At 41.9% G+C, this 25,449-nt stretch overlaps 3 protein-coding genes and 1 pseudogene across 5 annotated transcripts; 3 read left to right on the top strand and 1 right to left on the bottom strand.

Annotated features, from left to right (window-relative positions):
- Nucleotides 1-1,613: 1,613 nt before the first annotated feature.
- On the top strand, nt 1,614-8,434 carry LOC121297434 (ubiquitin carboxyl-terminal hydrolase 30-like). Of its 2 annotated transcripts, XM_041223756.1 has the most exons (13): nt 1,614-1,746; nt 2,554-2,663; nt 3,154-3,336; nt 3,636-3,739; nt 4,412-4,513; nt 4,645-4,690; nt 5,141-5,235; nt 5,335-5,394; nt 5,685-5,771; nt 6,027-6,107; nt 6,207-6,414; nt 6,625-6,730; nt 6,808-8,434. In XM_041223756.1, exons 1-13 carry the CDS (start codon nt 1,679-1,681, stop codon nt 7,076-7,078), a joined length of 1,521 nt encoding a protein of 506 aa, XP_041079690.1. In that variant the 5' UTR covers nt 1,614-1,678; the 3' UTR covers nt 7,079-8,434. The 2 variants fall into 2 exon arrangements, with proteins under 2 accessions (XP_041079690.1, XP_041079691.1); XM_041223757.1 differs by lacking the exon at nt 2,554-2,663 and having other exon boundaries at nt 1,616-1,746.
- Nucleotides 8,435-8,575: 141 nt separating this feature from the next.
- LOC121297051 lies at nt 8,576-10,281 on the bottom strand (annotated as a pseudogene).
- An 821-nt stretch (nt 10,282-11,102) lies between these two features.
- Nucleotides 11,103-15,791, top strand: LOC121296847 (uracil-DNA glycosylase-like). 2 transcript variants are annotated; one of them, XM_041222701.1, is made up of 7 exons: nt 11,103-11,287; nt 12,231-12,431; nt 12,558-12,653; nt 12,883-12,980; nt 13,387-13,475; nt 14,284-14,462; nt 14,921-15,791. In XM_041222701.1, exons 1-7 carry the CDS (start codon nt 11,204-11,206, stop codon nt 15,059-15,061), a joined length of 888 nt encoding a protein of 295 aa, XP_041078635.1. In that variant the 5' UTR covers nt 11,103-11,203; the 3' UTR covers nt 15,062-15,791. The 2 variants fall into 2 exon arrangements, with proteins under 2 accessions (XP_041078635.1, XP_041078634.1); XM_041222700.1 differs by lacking the exon at nt 11,103-11,287 and having other exon boundaries at nt 11,865-12,431; nt 14,921-15,789.
- A 1,170-nt stretch (nt 15,792-16,961) lies between these two features.
- LOC121297052 (acetyl-CoA carboxylase 2-like) lies at nt 16,962-25,432 on the top strand (the record flags this gene model as incomplete). The annotated part of the gene is made up of 5 exons (XM_041223063.1): nt 16,962-17,832; nt 18,448-18,627; nt 19,378-19,968; nt 24,683-24,815; nt 25,256-25,432. Coding segments are annotated over exons 3-5 (885 nt in total), but the record flags the coding sequence as incomplete, so codon positions are not given.
- Between the last annotated feature and the right edge of the window lie 17 nt (nt 25,433-25,449).

Here is a 25,449-nt window from a genome sequence, read left to right on the forward strand (position 1 = left end):
ATCACTGGAGACCCGGCGGAGGGGCGGTGTTACAATTTCAGCTTCCCGTGTCGTATTCAAGGGCCTGGGATTCAGTTGCCATTCAGACCCGTCTGTCTGCTTTTAATTGTGCTTAATATTGTTACTTTGTACTGCAGTGTACACGGGAACTATTAGGTTGTGCAGTTACAACGCGTTGGAAATGCATTGTATATGATAATAACCTATGTGTTGTTTTGTTTTTTTTGTTTAACATTGTGATGTAATAGTCAAAAGTCTGCCTCCTCCTTCTGGGTCAGCAGGCTGTATATTAGTAGAATTGCACATAATGGCCATTTGCTATCTTCTATATGGCTATATGTTATAATTTGATATGTGCTGTATTCAAAAAGAGACTCAGGAAGGCCAGGTGCAATGGCTTGCAATAGAGAAAACGAATCCATCTTTGTTGGCAAACCAACAATGGATTTTCTCATAACAGATTTGGAGGTAGAGTACATTCTGCTTGTCTAAATTATGTTATCTGGTGACCCCTGGTCCCCTGCTTTGGGATGCTTACTTTGTTCTATATACTGGGTTGTATAACCAAGCAGTTCTAAGCAGAACCAGTAATGGTTCCATAATTACTAATGCCATGTTGCAAATGCTGATCAAATAGTAATTATGAATGGATGTAGTTAATGGTGATTGTTTGTGGTAACGGCAGCACCTTCAAGTGTATCGTTGATGTTGTTGTAGTTATATGATTGTATCCCTCCACCACACAGCTGCGACACACACACACACACACACACACACACACACACACACACACACACACACACACACACACACACACAGACTGTTCATGCAGTGTGCATTCTGCTCTCCAAAATAAAAAAGAAAGGGTGGGATGATGGGTCCCTGCACCCTGCGTCATACCCCTAGATTAGCATGACTGTAGGAAGAGAGAGGATGAGTCACCCAGTATCAAGAGAATGTATTCAACAACCACACATTACCGTTCACTGCGGGACTGACATGGGTACTCCTTTCTGTTCGAATCAAAACGTGGTTTTATAATTTAGAATAATAGTTTATAAGCTGAATAAAAAAAATTTAAAAAAAACACAGATGGCTTACAAAACGGTCCTAACCACTGTCCTATTGTAATGATACAGATAAATAGCGCTGTGTAGTGATCAGGCTATGCATTGCATTAGCAAAGTGTTCGTGCAAGAGGAGGAACTCTAATTAAAATATGTGTTTGTTTATGAGGGTTTAGTTTTCTTCAGACGCGTTGGCAAACACAGTGTAAGTATATAAATACCGAAATGTGCTTAACATCTGTTAAACACGACTTAGTGGGTCTTCACTGTGGCTGCCTAAAACAGCTTGCCCTGGTAATTAATTCTTGCCATTAATACGAATAAAATATATTAATATCTTAGTAATTGCGTTTTAAAAACGTTTTAACATTGCACGTCTAACCAGCCTGTCGCTTGGCTGAGATCCTCTGTCGATTGTGTATCCCATCATAACCCGTGAGCGACCGCGGCTGCTTAGCAACCAAAAACACCAGCTCGTCCTTCTGTAAATGCACCCGTCGCTTCATTTCCTGCTCCGCACTTCATTTTCTTCCGTATCTTTCCGCACTTTGAGTTCCCCTGACAAGTTTCCTCCGCTTGATGTGGTCCGATCTGTTGAAGCGGCGGTGAGGATGCAGTGCAGGCTGGAGGCCGCAGACAGGCTCGCCAGGGAGTTTGTGAGGACGGGATCTGCTGTCAGGTCAGAACCGAACCGGCTCAGAGTAGCAGGGGGCTGGGACAGGAGCTTGGGAAATTAAATGGTGGTGTCGGTCGAGCGATAAAAAGTGCTGTGGGGGAAAAGACGCAAATGGCTGTGAAAGCGTAAAACGTTTATTGAATTACTTGATATGATTGCCTTTGAAGATCTAAAGCTATGTATGTCAATGTTGCATAATATATTGTTGATACACAATCGGGAGCCCTATTGAATGTTGTTTATTTTGTATTCAAATGTACGCACGCAGCTAGCGACTTACACATGCGTCACTTTACTAATCGGTCATTTCCAAAACAAAGTATTTAAAAAAAAAATTAAAAAAAAAAAAAAAAAAAAAAAGCTATTACGAAATCGCTACGCTTTGAACGCAGTTTAACGGCTGTCGAGTCAGTCTGATTAGCTTTATGATGATTCATGTGAAATTGACAAGGTTGTCGGCACTGTTCCTTGCATGTCCCTTGCTGTGACACAGTGACGACTTTATAACAATAGACAGTGTTTATACCTGCATTATTTGGTGTCTCCCTGTTATTCTCTGTTTTAATATAGAGTAGTGTGGACTCGCCTGGGCCAAGGAGAACTTTATCAAAGTGATATTATTAGTATTGTAACTGTGGCTGTTGTTTATTGTTATTGTTGAGTTTGAATCATATTTTTAAGGAACGTTTAATTAAAACTGCAATTATGAATTAGTAGTTTATTTTCAAATTTGGTAATTAACTATACATTACTTAAGTTTATGAGATGTTTCGGTATTTTAAATCTGATTTGTTTTGGGTGTTTTCTTAGAAATAAAATGGTGAAAAACTGGGGAGTGATTGGTGGCGTAGCAGCCGCCGTGGCTGCTGGAGTTTATGTGCTCTGGGGACCCGTCACAGAGAGAAAGAAACGGAAGAAAGGTTAGTGCAGCGTTGTATATGTTCTTCAGATACATTTATTATTATTATTATTTTTTTTTTTTTTAAAGTGTAGAATATTTAGAACCTTTATAATACGCAACAGTTTTGAAAATCTGAATTTTTCGGTCGCTAAGGGCTGGTTTCACAGACCCGTTAGGACTAGTCTAATATAATCTGTTACGCTACATTTGTACATTAACTGGGTATTTTGCTGAAAAATATTTTAAAAAGTAGGTGACACGACTATTGCGTTTGATTAACTGTACATTAAAAAAGATGATCATTTATTTAAAATCTTACGAACATTATGTAGATTATAAAGTTATCAGTATATGTGTTGATTTGTGTATGATTAAATAAAATAGCCAAATGCAGTGAAAGATCAAGTCCACTTAAAAAAACCCTGTGTGGTGCTGCTTGTCTGGCAGACTGAGGTTTTTCCTTTGTGTTTCCTAATGCTAACTGCTTGTATTGCATTTCGTTGATATAGGCATGGTACCTGGGCTCCTGAACTTGGGGAACACCTGCTTTATGAACTCCCTGCTTCAAGGCTTGGCGGCGTGTCCCTCCTTTATCCGCTGGCTGGAGGAGTTCACAGGGGGGTACAACCAAGACCAGAACCAGCAGCAACAGCACCCCAAGTTGGCCAGAACACTCCTGCAGCTTCTCAAGGGTAGGTCAGCAGCAGAAACAGCAGGGCTGGGAATAAGACTCCTATTGCATAGCATTTTCACCCATTTCAGGTTTTCTTATGAGCTTGATTAGCCACAATGTGTAGATAACAAGCTCAGGTGTGTATTATTAAACTCATAGGAAAACCAGGAATGGCTCAAACCGCTTTGCAATGGGAGTCTTATTTCTATCCCTGGAGTGAGGTATTTGGGTATACCACACCAACCTGCTTTTTTTAATGAAGGTTCGACTTGTTTTAGCGAAGCCAGCTTTTGGAGCAACGTTGTCTCGTGTTTGCAGCGTTGTCCACGCAGGAGCTGGCGGAAGGTGATGTCCTGGATGCAGGGAAGCTGCTGGAGGTCCTCAGGAGTTACAGATGGAAGATCAGCTCATTTGAAGAGCAGGTAACTTTCACTTTGTTATAACCCCGGTGACTAGGGGAGCTAGTGGAAGGGTCCTTATGTTTTAGACAGGTTTTATATATTTCTAATAAAAACAGTATACCTGCTTACTCATTCAAGAAATGGAGTCCTGGACATGATTGTGGGTGGGGTTACCATATGACTCCGTGTACCCTAGGACAGTATGGGACAGTATAGGCTTTTCAATGCACTGTGCATTCTGGTATGTTTTACATGTACCTTTCACAGAAGGACTACACTTACCTGTGTTGTCCCAAACTGCCCTATTGTACATGGAGTTATATGGTAACCCTAATTGTGGGGGCACTTTACAAACTAACCAGGTCTGCTGTAGTTCAGGGCTAAAAGAACCAAACTGATTACCAGTTCTTACAGTCGTCCAAAAAAAACCAGGCTAGTTTACCAAGAAGCTGACTAAATAGTAGCAGCTACAACACTTCAGTAGATTTCTGCTCATTAAACATGTTTAAAAACGCAACATCAATATAAAGCATTGCATGCTGGCTTCTACCAAAGATTCCGAATTGTCCTTTTGAAACCCGTTTGAAACCCTGTATGGGATGTTTTTGAGAACCACGCTGTGGAGGTCAGTGAGGCCTCCGTTGGGCAGCCCAGCCCTGGTCCTCCTGATTGATCTCTGTTCTTTTTGTGCAGGATGCACATGAGCTCTTCCACGTGCTCACTTCCTCTCTGGAGGAGGAGGAGCGGGACAGGCACCCCCACATCACTCACCTGTTCGATGTTCAGTCTCTCGAGGTAAGAGTGCACCAGCTGGGAGGCTGGATGAAAGCAGCGCCCTGCTGGAAATCAAATGAGACTTTGTGCTTCTAGTGCTGTTCCACACCTACTGTACTGACCGTGTCTTTTCCTCCTCGATTGATTCTTAGAGCGCCGCATGGATGGATGAGAAAAACCTCAGCTGCAGGAGTCGAGGTGAGGGACTTTGTGTAAAATACTGTATGTAGGGTTTAGTTACAGGGCTGAAATAGTATCCCATGATAAAAATGTTCTTCATTTATTTAGACTAAGTACAGGTCTTACCAAAAAATATAGTGTATCAGTTGTGTAATAAAAATTAAATAAAGGGACAAGTTGCAAAAAGGGGGCAGTCCTGTAAAGATGTGATATAATGGTGGGCAGTTACAAGACACAGTGGGCTCAGGGAATAACTAGAAGTATCTCTTTAGAAGCTTTACAGACATTGGAAAAAGAGGGCTCAATTTAGCCACAGTACTGTGTTGCAATGTATGATAAAGCCTGAACTGGTCATTGAACAGTGTGTCTTGTCAGCTGCTGATTTATAAAGTGTACTGGTTATCTCTTCCTGGATGCAGCAATTTCCTCAGGTACAAACTCAATATTAATCATAGTCTTGAATTCCAGGACCTTTGCATCCATTACCAAACTCATGGCAATCCCAGCATCCTTTTCATGGACGACTGACCAGTAACATGGTGTGCAAGCACTGTGACCAACAGGTGAGGAGCGTTCACTAGTAAAGGATGTGACACACAAGGTGCAGAATCTCAGTGATGATAATGATGATGATAGTAATCATTTAATTGGTTTGCCCCTAGAGTCCAGTCCGGTATGATTCATTTGACAGCCTCTCGCTCACCATTCCTACGACAACTTGGGTAAGCACAGCGCTCAAGGTAGAATGAGGTGAAATGTCTCTATATAGATATCAGGAACACTCATAATCACACAATAAGGGGGCCTCAATATGTTGGCAGTGGCTGTAATTTCAATGTGTGCACATGTACAAATCTGCTCAGACAGACATGGTATCCACAGATTCTGATAAAATTATGCTTTTCAAGATTCATTGCAATCTAGATCTACGTGATTTAAAAATGTAAGCATGACAAACAGACAGGCATGCATCTGTCGCAAGATTCTCAGATTGACCGTGTCTCTCACTCAGGGCCGGCCTGTGACGCTGGATCACTGCCTCCAACATTTCATCTCTTCAGAGACGATCAAAGATGTGGAGTGTGAGAATTGCACCAAGGTAGGTGGCAGCAATTCACAAGCACATGTGTATCAGAAGTCTAAAATTAAGACCCCAGTATATTGGCTAGAGTCTTTATTAGTGTAATCTCATTGACTGTCTAGCCATCAAAGGACATCACAGACCTTCATCGATCAGCCCACTGGTGCTGCCATAGATTTTGAATCTTCCAGCTTTATGAATGCAATGATCCGCCTATCTGATCTGTTCTTGCCTAAAGTTGAATAGTAACATTTACCTTTTTTTTTTTTTCAGATCCATGCAGGTGGATTGTTAAATGGACAGGTTGTGGAAAGCCAGAGGTCAACTTTTATCAAGCAGCTCAAACTGGGGAAGGTAAGTGCAGTTCAGATGAATTGTGTACGTACTGTAACGTGGAATCTGATTCGGTGTATCAATAACCACTGTCCCGTCACTGCTCTGCTGCCCTCCCAGCTGCCCCAGTGCCTGTGTATTCACCTGCAGAGGCTGACCTGGTCCAGCCAAGGCACGCCTATCAAGCGGCAGGAGCATGTGCACTTCACAGAGTTCCTGTCCATGGACTCCTACAAGCACAGAACGGCGGGTCAAAGGTCACAGCGACAGAACCGGGCAGCCAGGCCGAGCATTCCAGAGGATACCAGGGTGTCTCCCAAAACCTCAGGTACTGCCAGAGTCCTGAACCCTAAATCTGATAAATAAATAAATACATGAATTAATTAATTAACATCTAAGAAGGCAATAAAATTACAATATTTGGCCACCAGGTGACTTAATTTCAACGGATCAAATAGTAAGTTGCACAGAAACAGGAAGTGATTTTAAGTTAAGAGTATTCACATTTCTAACTACACCTCCTGTTTTGATTGGCCAGATCCAGACCAATCAAACAACAAAAAGCCACTGACGAATGGAGCGTGCTCAGGATACCTCCCCACCTCCACAACAAGTCCCCCATTTGCCCTGACCTATGAGTGCAGGTGAGTAGAGGTTTACAGCAGTGACACATTTTAGGAAATACATGGCCACTGTAACTGACTTCTGTCTCCTCCCACAGTTCGTCTGCCTATCTCTTCCGATTGACAGCTGTGTTGGTACATCACGGGGACATGCACTCAGGACACTTTGTCACCTACCGCCGCTCCCCTCCCTCTCCCAAGAACCCCTCCGCCTTCAGCAGCCAGTGGCTGTGGGTGTCTGACGACTCTGTACGCAAGGCCAACCTGCAGGAGGCACTCTCCTCCAACGCCTACCTGCTTTTCTATGAGAGGGTCCGGCCAGCCCCCACCCTTCTGCGCCCAAGCCCGAGGCTGATCCCCAAGGAGTGAGAGAGACACCATAGAGATCCTGGAGATAGGAATGCATTGCCCCTGCCTCTGCCCTGTGTGTGATCAGTCAGGTGGATTCAGATAACCAGTCTTGAGGTCCTTCCTTAACCACTGCAGTACTGTACTGATGCCCCATGTGTGTTGTGAACTTTCCTCTATAGCTGTAAAACTTTTGTCTTTCCAATACACAGGAACTAATAAATAAAACTTAAGGAGATACATGATGTGCCACTGTATCAGTATTCAAGTTTTACTGTCAAATGGCTATACATGAAAGGAAAGCAATCGTGGCTCATGGAAACAGACCCTACCCTTGAAGGTGGATGTGCAAACAAGATGCAGCAAGATCTGTACCCACCCCAGCCACTGCTAGGGTGGGGTAGGGTGGAATGGGATGGGGGTGTGAAAAGGGTGTGATTCTGTGGTACTGTTATGTTAGAACAAGCATCCAAGTTATTGAAGTAATATACTGAGCAATGATTCAATACATGCTAAGGACTATTTATATTATTTTTTTTTAAAATAGAATATATAGAAATGAGCATATTTGAAGTACACCTGCCTGGTTTGATTCAGTCCTCATTGTTTCAATTAGCCAGAAGTGAGGTTTAACTCGACTTCCAAGACAGATATTGAAATGTTTATTTGAATAGTTACTGGAAGAAAAGTTTTTAGTGTTTTTGTGCTGGCTCAGAGCTAAGATTGAATATATCAGTGCTGGTTTGCTGGGCTGGGAAATGTAGCTGGTCTTCATGTGGTGTAATTGAGGTGTGCTTAATGGATGATACTGTAATTGAAATGGGTGGGGCTGCTATGCAATGGGACGGATGTCTTTAATTTAGGGGGTTCTGTTATTGCTGACTTTGCACACAAGCGTTAGCTTATACTACGAAGACCCTTGGATTGCATTGGCTTAAAACAACCTAATGCAGTCCACTGGATTTGTATTATAGGGGATTAAATTTACAGTGTCGCACAAAGACTTTAGAAGAGTCTGGCTATTGATTCAGTCAACCAGATAGCAGCAGCTACAATGCAGAAATAACCCACTGCGTTGTGCTGTTACCCAGGATTAATGTGAGACTGTATGTGTGTTTTCCCAGTGAATGTTTGTACACCTGTTAATCTATGCTGCCCATCTTTGATTTTATGTATCACCTGAGAATAATGTATGATGTTGGACATAAATGTAAAAATAAATAAATAAATAAATAATGCGCTAATGTGGGTTACAAATTAATTATATATATATATGTGTGTGTGTGTGTGTTGTGGAAACTGAAATAATGCCATATATGTAATTTGAAGTTTTAAAATAAAGGAAATATTATTCATAATAAAACTGATTAAATAACATTAACTGTGAGGTTTCATTACTGTGGCTCATAATATGAATGGTGTAAATGTGAGTCGTGAGAATAGCGCCCTCTAGAATACAGCATTTCATTGGGATGTGCAACACACTGACCCACTCCATCACTTTCAAAGGGGCATCGTGACTTTATAATAATGAATATAAACAACCGTAAAAGAGTGTAATAATGCTGTGTTCCCAGGTTAACGACATTGTGCACGTAATCACTCAGCAAAATACTATTGCAATAATGCTCCAGTGATACAGTCCTGTTATTTTTGGCTCTTGTGCTGCTTGATGACTCTGCGGAAGGTCAGGCTGATCCTTGGTGTCAGCATCTTCTTGCGGACGGGCAAGCTGTGGTACCAGTTGACGTTGGTGGGCCAGTTCATGAGGAGCAGGCTGCCCTGCTGCAAAGCCACCTTGACCGGCTCGATCTTCCTGGCTGCGTTTTTGCCGCACGCCTCCTGGTGGCGGAACACCAGATCCCGGACTGCCCTGAAGGAGACAGCGGCGATCCTGTCATCCTGGTGCTCTTCCACGTGGACATTCCCGTCTTTGTACCTGTGAGACAGCAGATTTGAGAGGCACTTCAAGTTTAACCCTTTCATGCATGAAATATTAAAAATAGCTGGGGAAAAAAAGGGGTTTTGGACAAATGATAAATATATTTTTCATTGAAGCACGCCGTTACCTGTTCACCAGCACGAAGTTGAATGTGTGTCCAGTGGCCTCGGTAATCTGGTCTCTGATTATCTACAGGACAGGCCATCAGCTTCAGCCTGGAGAAGGAATAATTCAGCCCAGGGCCTCCATAGGTGGCTTGTTCGCTCGGAATATTGTGAAATTGTCCAAACACCTGCACTTTCGCCAAGTCCCCTAGGTGTGATACAAAAGGGCATCTGATGACTCTAAAAATATTTCACTGCTGTGAGAGGGACGCCTAATCTTACAAAAAAACTATCCCAGTCACAACCGTTTTTACACAGAATACAGCTATTCCACAGGAGCAGACAATAAGGTGAGAGGAATCTTCATATATGAACAATGCAAAAAGGTATTACACTACCATAAATATTGACCCTTTAATAGTGTACTATGGTAATTTTGCACAGTAATTTAGCAGTTTTCCATGCTTTTCCCATGGTTATGCTATGCATTTACCAGTCTACCATTGTTTGTCATGCTTAAATATGTGTTGACATACCTTTCTGGGCTTTACAATGCTTACCTATGCCTCTACTATGCTTTATCACACTTTGCTATGCTTTTACTTTGACTGTGTAAATAACTGAGCACAGGTGTCAGATCAGTAGTCCGCATACCAGTCTTTCTCTCGATTTTGGCTTTGAACGCTGCCTAGACAATCGAGTCAGGTCTTACACAGCATGCATTTCACAAGAGTCAGTGTCTGTCACTTCCTTCTCCAGCTGTTGCAACTGACTGTCTGCTTGGAGCCTGTGGAAGAGCCGAGTGTAGTCATATATAACCTACAGTACTGCACTATCATGTAGCTACCACAAAGTGAGGGCTGAATAGCACATTGTCCTTGCAAACAGGGCAGGTTAACATGGGGTTGTCTGGATAACCAGGGTTCTGATAATCAAAGTTTTACTGTAGAACCAATTTGGAAAAAAAAAAAAAAAAAAAAAAAAAAAAAGTACAGTAAAGATTAAGCCATTATCCCAGAATCATGTTACATTTTGACACTAAAATGTAATTCATCATGGGAGGGCTATGTGGTTAGAGCAAGGGAACGTGTTGGTTCTCTTTTGTATAATTTAATAATACTAACAATAATTAAGATTTGAACCTAGGATAGCAGTACCTTTGTGCCAGGAGCTCTCATCTTTAGACTATTTTTAAAGTCAGGTGTTAATGCCAGTAGGATTTTCACTGGTACGAAGGCAGCTGATTCCGCTGTTGCCGGTAGCCTGCACAAAACAAATTCATTACCACTTATTTTACTCGATAAATTTAGACAATAAAAATAGGTGTTTCTCTTTCTTCAGCCCCGATGTTAAACTACTGGCAGACTGTCTTTTGGGGCTTCTTACATTTCAGTATAATTTGTAACACTAGGAAACCCTACCGGTAAACACTCCGATTTTTAAAACTATATGGGCAACTACGGCAGAACGCAAAGTAAATGTGTATGTCTCGTTTCCCACAAGAAAGCATCATATGTAACTGTGCAACTTCCAATATGAAATTCACAATACACACCTGTTAGTCACTGTTGCAGAACATAAGACGAAGACAGGCTTCCTTTATGTGCATGATACAGCACAGCTTTATTTATAACAAGTGTTTTACACAGTTCCCTGCGTTATCTAACTACCCGCCCAGACTCTCTGAAACTGAATGCAAATTGAAAGTGAAGAGGGACAAAATACATCACGTAAAATCACAACAGGGAACGGACATGCTCAGCCACACTCAACGCATTGAATTTCAATGCAATGATATGTATTCAGTATTCTGAACTTACATAAGTCCTGTAAATTTTTTATTTTTTATTTTTTTCTAGATACGTGCTCATAATGTTCTGCTCGCCCCCAGGGGTTGAAAGTATGCAAATTTGGAATCCCCTCCAAAGCGGTGGGACTTTTGGAGTTTTCAATTTTGCGCCTGCGCAGCATAACTGGCGCGAAACTTGTCTCCTGCTGTCAGTCGTGGGATTTCAACCACCAGCAAAGAGGAGTAGCAACCACCGAGCACTTAATTTTATTATTAAATTAAAAAAAACGATTGCGACCACAAGGTTTAAAATGATTGGACAGAAAACGATCAATTCCTATTTCAGACCTGCTACACAGAAAAGGGCTTTGGATGAAAACGAAGAGAATAGAGTGGTAAGGGATAATTCATTTTATAGGAGGAAAAATTAACACTTCTTTATTCCGTTTTAAATAAACTATAATGGCGTTTTTTTAAAGAAACTAATTTAGTACAATTACAACCGCGTTTAATACATTCAGGTACAGTACCAGCCGGTCTTGTTATTGCGTCGCAATACAATCTTCTGTACGGTATATATAAAATATAATAATAGAAAGTGCATTGGAGTTTAGAAGCGAACATCATGTCATGTTTAAGCAGTGTGCTCTTAAACCATGGCTAGTTTTGCTCTCACTTTATTTTTTCCCCCCAGTAAATATTAATAGTTTGTGTCGATTATTTTTTGGTCTTGCATTTGGAGAAATGCATTGTTACAAATCATATTAAGCGATGTGTTAAAGGCGTAGATTGAGAATGTAAGTCTTATTGTTAAGATTTGATTTGCAATAAGATAAAAAAATATACAGTTATTTCTCTCTGTTAAAGCATTCATTATTTTGTTCTGACTAGAAGGAATGCCTTAAATGTTTTTCTTACAGTAGCCAGTAGTCGCAGTATTTGGAGAAGGCGGGGTTTCCCTGCTTAATAAGCCAATGCCTGCAGGGAAGGCGCAGTTTAAGGAGTGCTGCGATTTGCCGCGAAATCCCAGCGTGGCGCAGTAAGCAAGTCACAGGAAGTAGAAATCTGTAAACACATCGTGGGTGATCTGCGAATTGCATATTTATGTGCAATACTGTACTTTTCCCCCCTCCATTTTAAAGACTGATCTCAAAATCTGTTCCGACAAGTAATAGCAATTGCGTGTTTTTGTTCTCTTTAAAACGGAATCTCAGTTAAGAGTTAACTATGTTAAACGTTGGTTTGTTACGGTTTGTCTGCAAAGCCAGGGTAGGTGCAGGTCGACTCGACACACTTACTGTTTTTTTTTTACCTCGCTGCCTCACTGACTATGCTAAGGTGACGCCGGTAAAGAGACTGAAACCGGAGGAAAATGAGGCGCCGCTTTCCCCTCCGCTTAGCCCCGAGCAGCGGGACCGAATCGAGAGGAACAAACGGGCGGCTCTGGAGAGGCTAGCGGCCAGGAACGTTCCTGAGGGCTTCGGGGTCAGCTGGCGGAAGGCTCTGAGCGCTGAGTTTGCCAAACCTTATTTTGTCAGGGTAAGGCCATAACAATCCTTGGATTTTAAACGTAAGCCGTTTGTTATACGTAACAAGCTGCAACACTTGAAATAGACACCTTTCAGACTTCGCTGGTGTATTAGTATTTGTATGTCATTTTCTCAGTTAATGGCGTTTGTAGCAGAGGAGCAAAGACGTCATACCATCTATCCTCCAATGCAACAGATCTTCAGCTGGACTCAAGAGTGTGATATTCAAGATGTAAGTTTCCTCTGCCTCTCACCCCTCCTAAATTTAAATAGCCGGGATCCTGTACTGATGAGTTAGATCTCTGTATTAAGAGACCACACGTGCTTTAGAAAGCCATGGCACAGTAGCTTGGAGCTCTTCTGTTGTACTGCTTGAAACCTGTTAATGCTTTTGGCTGTATGTTTGTTTACTCTGAAGGGCTTTACCACAGTAAATAAAACCATGTGTTTCATGCTTCTAGGTTAAAGTTGTAATCTTGGGCCAGGATCCGTACCATGGTCCCAAACAAGCACATGGTCTGTGTTTCAGTGTACTGAAGCCAGTCCCGCCTCCACCCAGGTAAGGACTGTGATTCAGTCTGCCTTGCGTTTTTTTTAATGGCAAAAAAATAGGGAGAGATGTGTTCAGATACCAAGGTGCTTTAGTGCAGTACGCATGCAAGCTGTTTGGGTTGCCAGGGTTCTGCATCCTCTACCTTACCCACAGGATGTTTCTGCTGTCAATGGAAAACACTAAACATGTGAATGAATTAGAGGACTAGTCACACAAACCCATGTCTAGCACAGCCTTGACTGCTGTTGCTACTGCTAATAGTACAGTCTACACCCTTACCCGGTAAACGATTCTGCAAGCAAGTGTTAGTTTCAGGAATTCTGCACAGATGCTTCGGTGCAGTATTTTTTACATGGTAGCATGTCAGGCTTTTGTTGTTTTTCCAGTCCTTCTAACTGCAGTCTGTCTCCAGCCTGGAAAACATGTACAAGGAGCTGTCTGAAGATATTGAAGGGTTTGAGCACCCAGGGCATGGGGACCTGACTGGATGGGCCAAACAAGGTATTGGTTTGAATCTTCAGAATGTCTTACTCAGCTATGATAACCGCAGTAAAAGACAAAAACATGTTTGTTTTTTCAGGGAACACGAAAGATGCAATGTCAAATACACAGCTGAAAGGGCTGTGTTTTTAAAATAAGTAGGCTTCCATTTAGATGTACTTTAGTTGGATTTGTTGGTACAGTCCTATATTTAACAGAAGTAGTATAGTTCCGAACGATATGATTCTGAAAATCACTTGCCAGAAGAGATGCATGGACACGAACTGGAATAGTGTTCATACTTTTAAATCCGGTACGTATTTGTGCAGTATGTAAAATTCCTCTTATCGCACTACAACAAAATGAAATCAATGTCACCCATGCACAGAACTGCCTAAAACGTAAAAGGCAATGCAATTTAGCAGAAGATAAAGTTTCCAGAATTAAAACCAAGTCTAAAGTTGCAGAATCAAGTGCTTGATAAGGCTCTAATGTCACAGTTCACTTGCAAATGAAAATGCACAAAAGCAACTCAATCACAGATTAAAAAAAATAAAATAATGCATCACAGTATCTAAAACTTTAATGATAAACTTCTGCATTACCGTGCCTTTTCTCATTTGCTTTGTTTTTGAAGGAAGCACTGTGTATCTGCAGTGCACAATAGACAGACTGGTTTGCCATGCCAGTTGAAGAGTTGTGATGAAATGAGGTTGAGATGCAATTCTGTTTGCTGCAGGTGTAAGTCAAGGCGATCTGCTTTGTTCACGGCATCTTTGCTTTGCTCTACAGGAGTCTGTAATAAGAATTCTCCCTTCCCCTTCTCTAGGTGTCTTACTCCTCAATGCGGTGCTGACTGTGCGTGCACACCAGCCCAATTCACACAAGGACCGGGGCTGGGAGCAGTTCACTGACTCTGTTGTGCAGTGGCTGAACAATAACCAGGAAGGCCTGGTCTTCATGCTGTGGGGGTCTTACGCACAGAAGAAGGGCATCTCCATTGACAGGGTTGGTCTCCAACCTAGCAGTCCTCTAAATCACTGCAGGAAGACGCGGATGAGTAACGCTGTGTTTTTCTGAACCCTGCAAATTTAACGTTATAATTAGGACCATAGAAGAATTACATTTAGGGCAACTCATTTAATTTTTCAGCACTTGATATTGTTGAAAAAAACATATTTCCTTTTAGTGTGCCAATGGCAATCTCACTGCCGGCCATGGATGGGAGTTCCCAGGGGGCGGCGCAAAATTGGCCGAGCGCCGCCCGGCTGGGGAGGGCCTAGGTCGGCCAGGGTGTCCTCGGCTCACCGCGCACCAGCAACCCCTGTAGACTGGCGAGGTTGAAATAAAAATAACTGGACATTTCAAATTGGGGAGAAAATAAGAAAAACAGTTGGCAAATTCCAAATAAAAAATAAAATAAAAATAAATGCATGCTAATCAATAATCCCTGTTGTGCCTTGCAGAGGCGACACCATGTGCTGCAGGCGGTACACCCCTCCCCTTTCTCCGCCCACCATGGATTCTTCGGCTGCAAGCACTTCTCCAAGACCAACGAGCGGCTCAAGAAATCGGGGAAGAAGCCTATCGACTGGACAGCGCTGTGACTCCCTAGAGACGAGGTCCAGCCTCTCAGCCCAGATCTCGCTGGAGCTCCTTTGAAAAGCAGGGCGTGCGCAGAATAAACTAAACAAGAAAACAAACCCTGTTCATAACTTAAAAAAAAATTCGCATAAGAGTCGCATTCCTTGATTTATTAAGACTTAAGATAAGCCTCTATCAATGCAAGTGGTCTAGTCGAGTTGTTTATACTCTACTGTACAGTTACTTTCTTTACAAAAGACTGAAGATCCTAGACTGTAACCACTAAGCAAAAGCACCTCATTAAGTTGTAGATTTCCCCAGGTGTGTTGTACTGAAATAACAAGAAGGGAGGCTGGTCAGATAATGAAACTCCTTTGCACTTGTATATTTATTGTGAAGTTGTATTTACACATTGCTTTTATTTCCTTGTAAGTTTTGTTTGTTGGTTTAATGCAATGTTTTTGCATGGCAAGTCATTTTGAATGGGGAGGGTGAATGCTATATGTTTAATTGGTACATGTTTGAAATAAATATTTTTCTATGGTTGCTGCTTTTCTCAGTTTCTGTGTTGTATGTGCTTTTCTAAATGGATTCAGCGCCTTGCGCTATGCCTATTTGTTTATTGTACCGTTGGATTTGTAAGCACTGTCTGGTGAAACTGCCTCAATTCCTGTTTGTATTATTGTCAGGGCGCACATACCGGTTTAATCCTTCAGTGTGAATCAAAGTTTAGATGATTTTTATTTCAGGCTATTTAAAAAAAAAAAAAAAAAAAAAAAAAAAAATCATGTTGGGGTTTATTAAAAAATATTGTGTATTGAAACTGCAAAATTACAATTTACAAAAAATGATGGGATCAACCAAATATTTATTTATTTATTTATTTATTTTTGGGCTCCTTTGTTTTTCTAGGGAACATAATATTTTGAACTCCGAATCTCCTCTGTAAAGATGTATTAGAAGAGATGTCCTAACAGTAGCACTTGAATAGTGCTGTGAGTTGTGAATGGTGGTAAATATGCAACAGACGTTTTGGGAGTTAGGAACCATTGTGCGCCAACAATCTGAAGTTGCCACGACAACCACTAGGCGCGCTGTTGTAACTTCTTGACGACCCCGGAAATGAAATGTAGTGAGGTAGGGGGGGGAGGTCTTGCTAGTAAACAACCAAGGACTGAAACAGTGGGCGGGTACTGGAGGAACTGTCAATACACTGGACCTCCTATTGCAGGGAAATAATGTTATGCCCGCTAATACGAAATTAAACATTCACCCACGTGTAAGTGATTAGTAAAATGAATATCGTGTCGCTTGCTGTTCGCACAGCGTGCACACATACCAATGACTGAAGCAATCGGGAAGCTCAGGTGTTGTCGTGTAGCTCTGGTGGGTAGTGTTTTGTTTTAAATATTTTTTATTATTTATTTATTTATTAATAAACGCGGCTTCTGTAAATCTAATGCTGGGAGAGAACCCGCTTCCCGTACCAGTCCATAAAGCTCTAGCTTACTTCACTGAGCAGCGTATGTAATGTTAGTACAGAATACACGTGAGACTGGCTGTGTGCACAACAGATCAATACGTACTCTGTATAGTGGAACCTACCTCCAGGTCACCAGATGATTCATATGACAATTTGGAAGTCTCAGTACAAGATGTATCATAATGCATGTTGTACTTCCAAAGGCATGTTTTAAATGGCTTGTAATATAAACTCTAAAATTATTATTATTATTATTATTATTATTATTATTATTATTATTATTATTATGTTTTTGTTAAAAGGCACGAGACAGTGGGAGCATGCAGTTACAAATACAGGAACCATTTGGGGGGGTCCATCCGCTTAATGTCTTGCGCTTCTCGTAGTGTATCTTGTTACATTGCAGCTGTTTTGTACTTTTTTTTTTTTTTTCCAGCCCCTGATGTACGCGTTTGGTTAGGAGGTGGCGTTTAAAATAAGCTGTTCTGGTTTCCTGTTATCTTTTTATTTTCGTCGCTGTTTTGAAAGCTGCAGTGCAGTGTTTTGTTGGTATGCATACTGTTCTGAGCGACACACACTTTCAACAAGTACAGTCAACTGATACGAATATGTGCAAAAGGTCACCAGATAGAATGTGCTTTATTTAGCCTGTATCGGGTGCATTTCAGTTGCATTCCATACACCACGACCTTTATGCATAGTATATGACATTTTCTGGGCTGCAAATATATTAATCAGTAGGCTAATAATCTGTAAAAAACTGATAAAATAATGCATTAACACCTATAGTGAATTTACAGCAAAAAGCTGTAAATATACATTTTTATAAACATTTTTTTGTTTGTTTGACAGACAGTAAACACACACATACAAACACTGGCCTTTGTGTTCTTATCACAATGCAATACACTTTGTCTCATGGCACACGAAAGGAGAACAGTCCCAGTTTGATCATTATTGTTTTGAAGTTGTCTTCATTCATGCCAGTTTGCGAGACTAGGCAGCGACTAGAATGCTCTAGCAGAAGCATGGGCAGTTATGCATGTCAGCAGTCAGCTCAGGTCCAGGTCTGAACAGCTGCAGAATTAAAGCTGAACGGGTAACAAGTACTGCTGGGTGCGCTGTGCTAACAGGCTCATCCTGACAGCATCCCTTAACTGCCTGCTAGTGTAGTGTGCATCATACAATACATAATCTGGTTCCAAAGTCCACCCTTCTGAATAGGGGGTGGTCAGTATTTACACTGGTAAGGAATTACTCCTTGAGTGGAAATAACAGCTCTGTTCAAAACACTGGTGACCTTCACAATGGGTAAGTGCTCCAATCTTCTAGTCTGTGCTTTACCCGCTGTAGAGAGAAACAGTGACTGCTTTTCACGTATGTTTAACTGCCAGACCTGCAGAACAGATTGTGTTCGTGCTCTTTGTCTGAATGACAATGCCTGGTACTGGTACAGGTAGTTTCATTCTCCGCGCTCTCCTGCGTATAGATGTGCTATTAATTAACGATGCTGTACTGGGAATGGATGTGCTTTATAATGGCTAGGTTAATGTGGAGCAGTATTTTATAATACGTTTGGATTGACGTTAATCAGGTTAAAAACAGTATTGATTCATACTGTTCCATTAAAGTATTGTTTGCCTATCATTTCCCAGAAAGAAAAAGATTTTAGCAATCAATCCCAATTCTTCTGTATTTCAGTTGACCTTGTTTTATATATATATATATATATATATATATATATATATATATATATATATATATTTTCCTATTTAAATACTTCGTTATTGTTATCTGCCTGTATCCCCCATGTGCCCACCCCTGTACCCTGGATGACAGCTGACCTTTCTGCAGTATTGGCAGCTCAGCTGTCAGTGACACACTTCTCACAGAAAGCAGTAACAGAATACCCTGCCTTTCCTTTAGCTTCTCTCCCGGTCTCCGTGTAAACATCGGATTCTCGCAAATGAAGACAGACAGCGCCTCAAAGCTCAATCTTTTCACTCTTTTTCGTGAGCTGTACAGGCAGATCCAGTCTACTGTTTGGCTTTTCATGAAGTTTTGGCCGAAGTGGTTGTCTTTCTTTCCTGTGTCTGTGATTTACAGGTACTTTTTAATTTACAACATATTGTGTTGTTCTTATTCTTTTAAATGTATTTATTTATTACACTTGTTTGCTCGCCAGGGTAAAACTGCATGTGTTATAACCTGTACAGTCAGTTTCACAAGAGTGATCTGACAGCCATGCACTGCCATATTCTAACATTGTATAGCATTATCTCCAGTATAATAATAAAAAAAACAAAAAAAAACTTGTAGAATTAGTCAGAAGGTGCAAAGATTAAACCATAAATGAACATGTTGTTCACAGATATCAGGTGCCATGAGATTTTACTATGCACTATGGTATATTTAGACAGGGGATCTGAAAGCTGCTGTATGACTTACCAGTAAGTCCTGCTGCTTAAATTGAAACACTGGGCTAATGGCCTTCTTGACTCCATAACTTACATGTATATACTACACTGTGAAACACCTCTGCTCTCCTCTGCACTTTCAACTATGAATACATTCAGACCAGCTAGATGTGGGCAGTCATTTTTTACTCCACTTTCACCCTGTGCTTACTAAATATCAAGGAGAAATGTCTATTCTGTACTGATTCTGCTGTAACATTCACTGGCACTTGTCTAGACACGTAAATCTAATTGCTGCACACCTGCTAGGTATCTGGCAGGACACAGTTGTTCCAGACTGCAGCCCCCTCTCCACTTCCCACTTTGCCTTAGCTTATATTACAATGTAATCCAGTAACTTGTGAACATGTGTTTTGTTTTGTTTTTTCTCTCTGTGTAGAGTAACAGAAGCCTGAATGATTATCGCTGTCCTGACAGGATTCTTCATACTGCTGTTGATTTGGAAGGTCATGGAGGACCAGCTAAAGCTGGTGGTTTCAGGAAAGAATGGGGACGTGGATCAAATCTCTGACCCAGGGAAGCAGACAGAGCCTGACCCCCCGCCTGAATCAGAGACCACCTGTCCCTCAGCACAACCTTCTTCCCAACACAATTCCACTGTCGTCAGCAAGCAGGCTGAACCAACTGCATCTAATACATCTACAGCAAAGGGAGAATCTCCTGAAAATGCATCTCTTCCACCTCTGGGGCCAACACACCAAGCACAGGCATCCACGTGGGCCGGGCTTCAGAACTCATCAAGCAGTGTGCCGGTACAGCACAGCCGGGGCCACACTCAGGATGCACCCAGGTTCCCACACAAGGCAGCCTTGAGACGGGAGCGTCTTAAGTTCGTTATCGGCTGCTCAGAAGATAACTCCTCGGATGACGAGTTGGGCATGTTGGATCACAGAGATGGGGAAGCATCGCGGCCGGCGCCCAGCAGCTCCTCTGTAGTACCGGTGTCCCCACTGGCACCAAAAACCATGAGGTAGGGAGACATTGAGCCTTAAATATATATACACTTTTATTAATCTCTGAAAGGGGAAGTTATTTAGCCACAATATGCACTACAATGTTGCACTTTGTTTTTATTTGCTCAGAGAGTGGCTCAATGGCCCGCGATGTTGCTGGGCTGTCCCTTTAAGTTAACAAGGTGCTAATTGACAGATTAAAGGTGCGAACAGGAATTTACATCTGGCAGTGAGGAGAGGAGGGAGGGGCCAGTGTGCAGGCTGCATGCCTTTCTGTGTTGAGCTGCTCCTGTTTCATGAGGTTAGAGTTGTAGTGCAGAGCTGGGGTGCTCTTAAAGGTGAGTAGGTATGAAGCACTGTCAGGGGTGCAAGGCAGCAGTGGATTCTGCAGAGTACAGTGTTTGTATGATTGGTTTGTTTCTTTCATATGAAGTGAAGCCCATGCTGTGGCTGTGGAAATTGCCTCTACCTTATATTGAGCTTTGAGCAATATTACTTAATCGGCACGGGTTCAAAATATTAAGCTGTTAAGTTATTTGCAGTTGTTACATAGAAAGTGAATTAAGTTTTATATACGTTTACTTAAAGCTATTGTCATCTCTGTAATTGTGTTTTTTGGTTTTTTTTTTTTTTTTTTTGCTGTTTAGAACCGTCTTGTAAAAGCCTTGCGGTTTAATAGAGGTAGTCAGGGAGTGTGTAGATCACTCATTCAGATGTATTTGAACGAAACGTTTTTAAACATAAACGTTGCATTGTGTATGTAATAGCCTATGACTGCCACTAGAGCGCACTGTTGCACCGTTATACAGCTATTGACAGAGATTTTAAACCAGTATTTGTTAGGTTCCTGATATAGAGCTGCATACCCCTTGTTTTGAAGCTGTACATGTGTGTGCTATAATTGGAACTACTCTTTTGAAGTTGTTTTTTAACAGCTGGATATTCTAACAGTTGCAGTATGTTCAGATTTGTACCCTCCCCGACTTCTTTTGCAATCTGTACTGAGACACTGCATTCCTGGACCTGACAAACAAATATTCTACACATTTGATTACCCACCAGCCCTTCACCCGTTGCTTTCTGTGCTCAAGTTAAAGGTCCCACAGGTGCATGTGATGGTTCAGTAAATAAACAGCACACGGATACAGGTGTCAGTCCAATAAATAAACACAAATGCAGATGGTAGAAGTTCAGTGTAAACAGACAGGTTAGCTCCGGAGTATCATTCCCATGCACTCTGTTTACTTGTTTCTTTGCTGTCTGTCTCCATACTATAGTTATAATAATAATCTAGGTTATTTATATTAGGATAGCATCTAGATTATTATACAGGAATGCCTTTGGAACCTTAGATTGCACTCTGTTATTGTGTGCGTGTTTGTAAATGCGCGGATGCATTTCCCTGACAATGAGATACAGTGGAGGCCCCAGTATTTGAACCTGCACGCCCAGCTTAGCTATATCTTGAGAACTGCCCATCCCATCACATTAACAGCTGTTGTGGACTTGGTGGTGTCAGATCTGAGGTCTATTGTCAGTTGAATTTCATAATTATTCATTACTCTATTAATCCTCTGGGTGACATCCAGTTAATTTTACATACAGTAGTAGGAAGTGCCCACTGAAACAGTTTAAAAGCAATACTTGCCTATATTCTGAAATGTTAGCCCTGCAGTAAAAGCAGCCCTGTCAGTCCCTCTGTAAAAGCACAGCCCAGTATATCTCAGGCATGTTGTCATTTGATAACCTGTTGAAACGGCGTGGTCAGGCGGAGGGGCAGTTTATTGTGTTGTGGAGGAATGATCCTGAACTGACATTGACCAGCTCAGGTGACACACGAGCCAGTGACTGGGCTGGAATTTAAAAGCCTTCCACAGCCACGGCTTTTCAAGGCAGCGCAGAATGTGTTTATGGGTTTGTGTTTCAGCTTTGTTTTCCTAATGCTCAGGGGGTAGAATTGTTTCTCAGTGTTACCCCGCCCCACATTACTCTCCTCCAACATCATGGTACTTTGTTTACAGAAAATTACCAACTAGGTTTATGCAAAGGAGGGAGTGTGGTACACAATTTGAAAATCAGTTCCTCTAAAAAATTTTTGTTTATTCATGCGTTCAGTTAGCACACACCTGTCAACACTGCAATGCAACAGATGCTGTACCTCCCAGTGCACTCTGCTAACTTGGTTTGTAAACCAGTGTAGCCGTGCTAGCCCGTGCATACTGTTCAGGTGTTTCCTCTCTTTTGCAGCTGTGTGAGAGAACTTTGCTTTTTTTTTTTTTTAGCCCTTATTCTGATCTGTTTGTTGAGTGGCTAATATTTCACCATCTTTCGGACATTGTTTGAAAACAATCCGTTCCCTCAGCCAGGGGCAGCATGCTCTGGTTATTTATAATGCGTGTGAGCTGGCCTGACCCCTGTTATCAGCATGTGAGAGGCCGGTGGACAGAGTTGCTAATCGTTGCCATGTGCTGTAGAGTTGGGAGGGAAGTTTGGAACAAGAGGGGAGGGGACAGGAAGAGAGGAAGGGGGGTTGGGGTGCAGTTGTATTGCTTCCAATCCTGACAATGGAGGGGGACGAGAAGCTGAGCCTGGACTGGTTTCAGTGCCTCAAGAGGTTAGTGGAGACCCTCTGGAAGTGCTTGGTTTGTTTTGAAAACTGCAGTTGCTCTCCAGTGTTTAAATGCTTTGCTTTTTTTTCTCAGAGCAGTAGCGGTTTGGCAGCTTGTTGCACCGAGAGTATACAGTGTCTAGAGCTCTTCTAATTCCGTTTGAAGTGATACACTGAACTGCAGGAACACAATGCTCATAGATTCCATGTGATTCTATTCAGAACAGAGTGATCACTGAGAGACTGTGCTCTCACACAGCAGTTTGAATCATAACTCTGAGCGTAATCAATGGTGTTTTTTTCGACTTTAGACTTCAGTACAGAGGAGTGTAATTAAACTCCTGCTCTGCTGGAAAGGCATCAATAGCGTGTCCATTTCCTGATTTTGAATAACGACGCCACAGAAGTAATTGTGTGTGTGTGTGTGTGTGGGGGTGGGGGGGGGGGGGGGGGGGGGGGGGGGGGGTGGTACTGTACTGCTGAACTGCCGGTCGTACATTTTACTGCCCATTTATCATTGTATAATTCTACATCAAAGAGTGAAGTAGCATTTCATTACATTGCTCTTAATGACAGACTCATTTGTGTGTTTTTTGTTTGTTTTGTAAGCTTTTTGTTTTTCTTAATTAATGTTTGCTTTTTAAGTCGTGTTTTAAATTAGTTTAATCAGGGGTGATCTCGCTCCTGTAGAAGTTATGGATGTATCCTTAGGGCAAATGCATTTTTAAAATCAGTCATTGCTTTTCCAAGTGCTGTCGCACAATAATCCAGTCAGACGAAACCGTGAAATAGAGTACAAGTAATTGGGGTTTTGGAGTTCATGCATCATTTTATTTGAGCTCAGGAGGTGCCTTGGCGTAGACCGGCTGCCTGTACAGAGCACCGTTTCCTGTCCTGGTTTTGAATATTACCATTTAAATTAGCTCAAAGCAGCGCACCTGTGGTCAGTGACAGCCAAGCATGAAGGCAAGCATGCTCATTTATTTATTCCAATATTGAACTGTATGCATCTTGCATGCCAACCAACCAAACAAGCAAATAAGTAATGACATTGTGTTGTAAAACTGAGTCAAGCAAACACACTGTTCCTGGCTGGTATGCCTGGCACTATAGGGGAGGGACCTAGTTATAAGCTGACTTGTTGAGCCAGCCTGCTTGCTGTGTAAGAACCCAAGGATTTTTTTTTTATCAGGACCAGGGTTGGCCACCCCTGTTCTACAGTATGAGGTCAGAGTTCATTTTTGTCCATTTCCATGTTACTAATAAACACTTCACTTTAATAGCAATACACAATGCAATGAAGCACTGAGGTCTTCTTTATTGTTGACCTCTGCACTGTGGTGCCTTGCACGAGCGCTGCACTGTAAATCTGAGTTAATCAGTGAGAGCGCTCCCTGCTCACCTGTTCAGCGCTGATACAGGCTGCTGGACTTTATTTATCCGAGCAGTGCTGGAGGAGAAGCACAATGACATTGCAAATGGCTCACGGTAACATACGTTTTATATGTCTATCATTGTATTTTGAATGAATGAAATCATGCAGTGTGCCACTCGGCTATGCCTCTGTTTACTAGTTTAACGGTTACAAGGTAGAATGAAGGTTTCAAGCAATGTTGATTTTTGGCGCAGGCGTACTTCAAAGGGCCTTTGGTTTGCAGAATTTTAGAACCACCTCCATTTAACTCAGTGGGATATTTTGTTGTACTTCTGTCTCTTCGTACAGTCTGTAGTCTTTTTTTTTTTTAAATGCATTGGTTTGCCCGTGTGACTTGTAAGTTACAGGATTTAGCTTCAGTTTAGTTTTGTTTTTAATAAGAGCTGCAGTCTTCCCAAGTCACTCCTCAAACAGGCACTTAGCCACATGTTCTGTTAAATAAACACATGCACTCTAGTAACATTTTTTTTAAATGAATCTTTTTAGCTACAGGGAAAGTTTTAAAGCAATTAAGGAAGTGCTTGTGGAGCACATCAATTGTAATTGTGCAAACTTCTGTTACCTTGGAGCATTTATGACAGTAACATGATTTCAGATTTTCCCCAGTAATTTGATATACTGTATACCTTTGCTTTACATGGGAGGTGAAAGTCATCAATCTAACCAGCAGGCATGCATCCCCTCCTAGGCCCAGCATGTCGGGCCTGCACCTGATGAAGAAGGGGAGGGAGCACAACAGGATGGATCTGCACAGAGACTTCACTGTCGCCTCGCCCGCGGAGTTCGTCACTCGATTCGGTGGCGACCGCGTCATCGAGAAGGTCAGTGTGCTACTTTTATTTTTTTTAATTCTTTTTGGGTGATTTCAGTCTTGGATTAGCTAGTGTTACCTAAAGTCAGTCAGTCTAATGTTCTTCTGCACTGATCCTTCCCTCATTGCCCCACAAGAATGCCTCGGGTGATGTAGAATCTGTGAGGTAGTTTTATGATGTGACCTCACAAGTTTTTATTGCAGACCCCTGTAATCTGCAATAAAATGATCCCTATTCAATTTGGTTAGTGCAGAAAATGAGCTAGCTGGTGGCTCGTCAATGCTAATACTGAGAGTTTGTACTCCGGAACAAAAGGGCTGGTTTCCCCAGATGATAATCTCTTCACTTTGCGTGTTCCCTCCCCTTTTACTTTTTCACAGATATCAGATGGTTATGAGAGGAGTGTGCACAGTCCAGGCAGCTGATTCACTATCTTCTCCCTTTTCAAGGTCCTGATCGCTAACAATGGCATTGCGGCTGTGAAGTGCATGCGCTCCATTCGTCGGTGGTCCTACGAGATGTTCCGGAACGAGAGGGCCATTCGATTTGTCGTCATGGTTACGCCCGAGGACCTGAAGGCCAACGCAGGTGAAACACCTTTGAATGAACTGGATTGTATTACTGTGATTCTAAGAATTGATTT

Source organism: Polyodon spathula, chromosome 22, assembly GCF_017654505.1.
Source record: "Polyodon spathula isolate WHYD16114869_AA chromosome 22, ASM1765450v1, whole genome shotgun sequence".
In the NCBI taxonomy this organism is placed as follows: Eukaryota; Metazoa; Chordata; class Actinopteri; order Acipenseriformes; family Polyodontidae; genus Polyodon; species Polyodon spathula.

What these genes read in the sequence shown, in the direction of transcription:
- LOC121297434 (XM_041223756.1), top strand. Translation starts at nt 1,679, where the DNA reads ATGCAGTGCAGGCTGGAGGCCGCAGACAGGCTCGCCAGGGAGTTTGTG. An exon ending in GAGAAAGAAACGGAAGAAAG is followed by an intron (nt 2,664 to 3,153) that starts GTTAGTGCAGCG and finishes TCGTTGATATAG; the next exon opens with GCATGGTACCTGGGCTCCTG. An exon ending in TCGATGTTCAGTCTCTCGAG is followed by an intron (nt 4,514 to 4,644) that starts GTAAGAGTGCAC and finishes ATTGATTCTTAG; the next exon opens with AGCGCCGCATGGATGGATGA.
- LOC121296847 (XM_041222700.1), top strand. Translation starts at nt 12,120, where the DNA reads ATGTTAAACGTTGGTTTGTTACGGTTTGTCTGCAAAGCCAGGGTAGGT. An exon ending in CCAAACCTTATTTTGTCAGG is followed by an intron (nt 12,432 to 12,557) that starts GTAAGGCCATAA and finishes TCATTTTCTCAG; the next exon opens with TTAATGGCGTTTGTAGCAGA. An exon ending in CCAGTCCCGCCTCCACCCAG is followed by an intron (nt 12,981 to 13,386) that starts GTAAGGACTGTG and finishes GTCTGTCTCCAG; the next exon opens with CCTGGAAAACATGTACAAGG.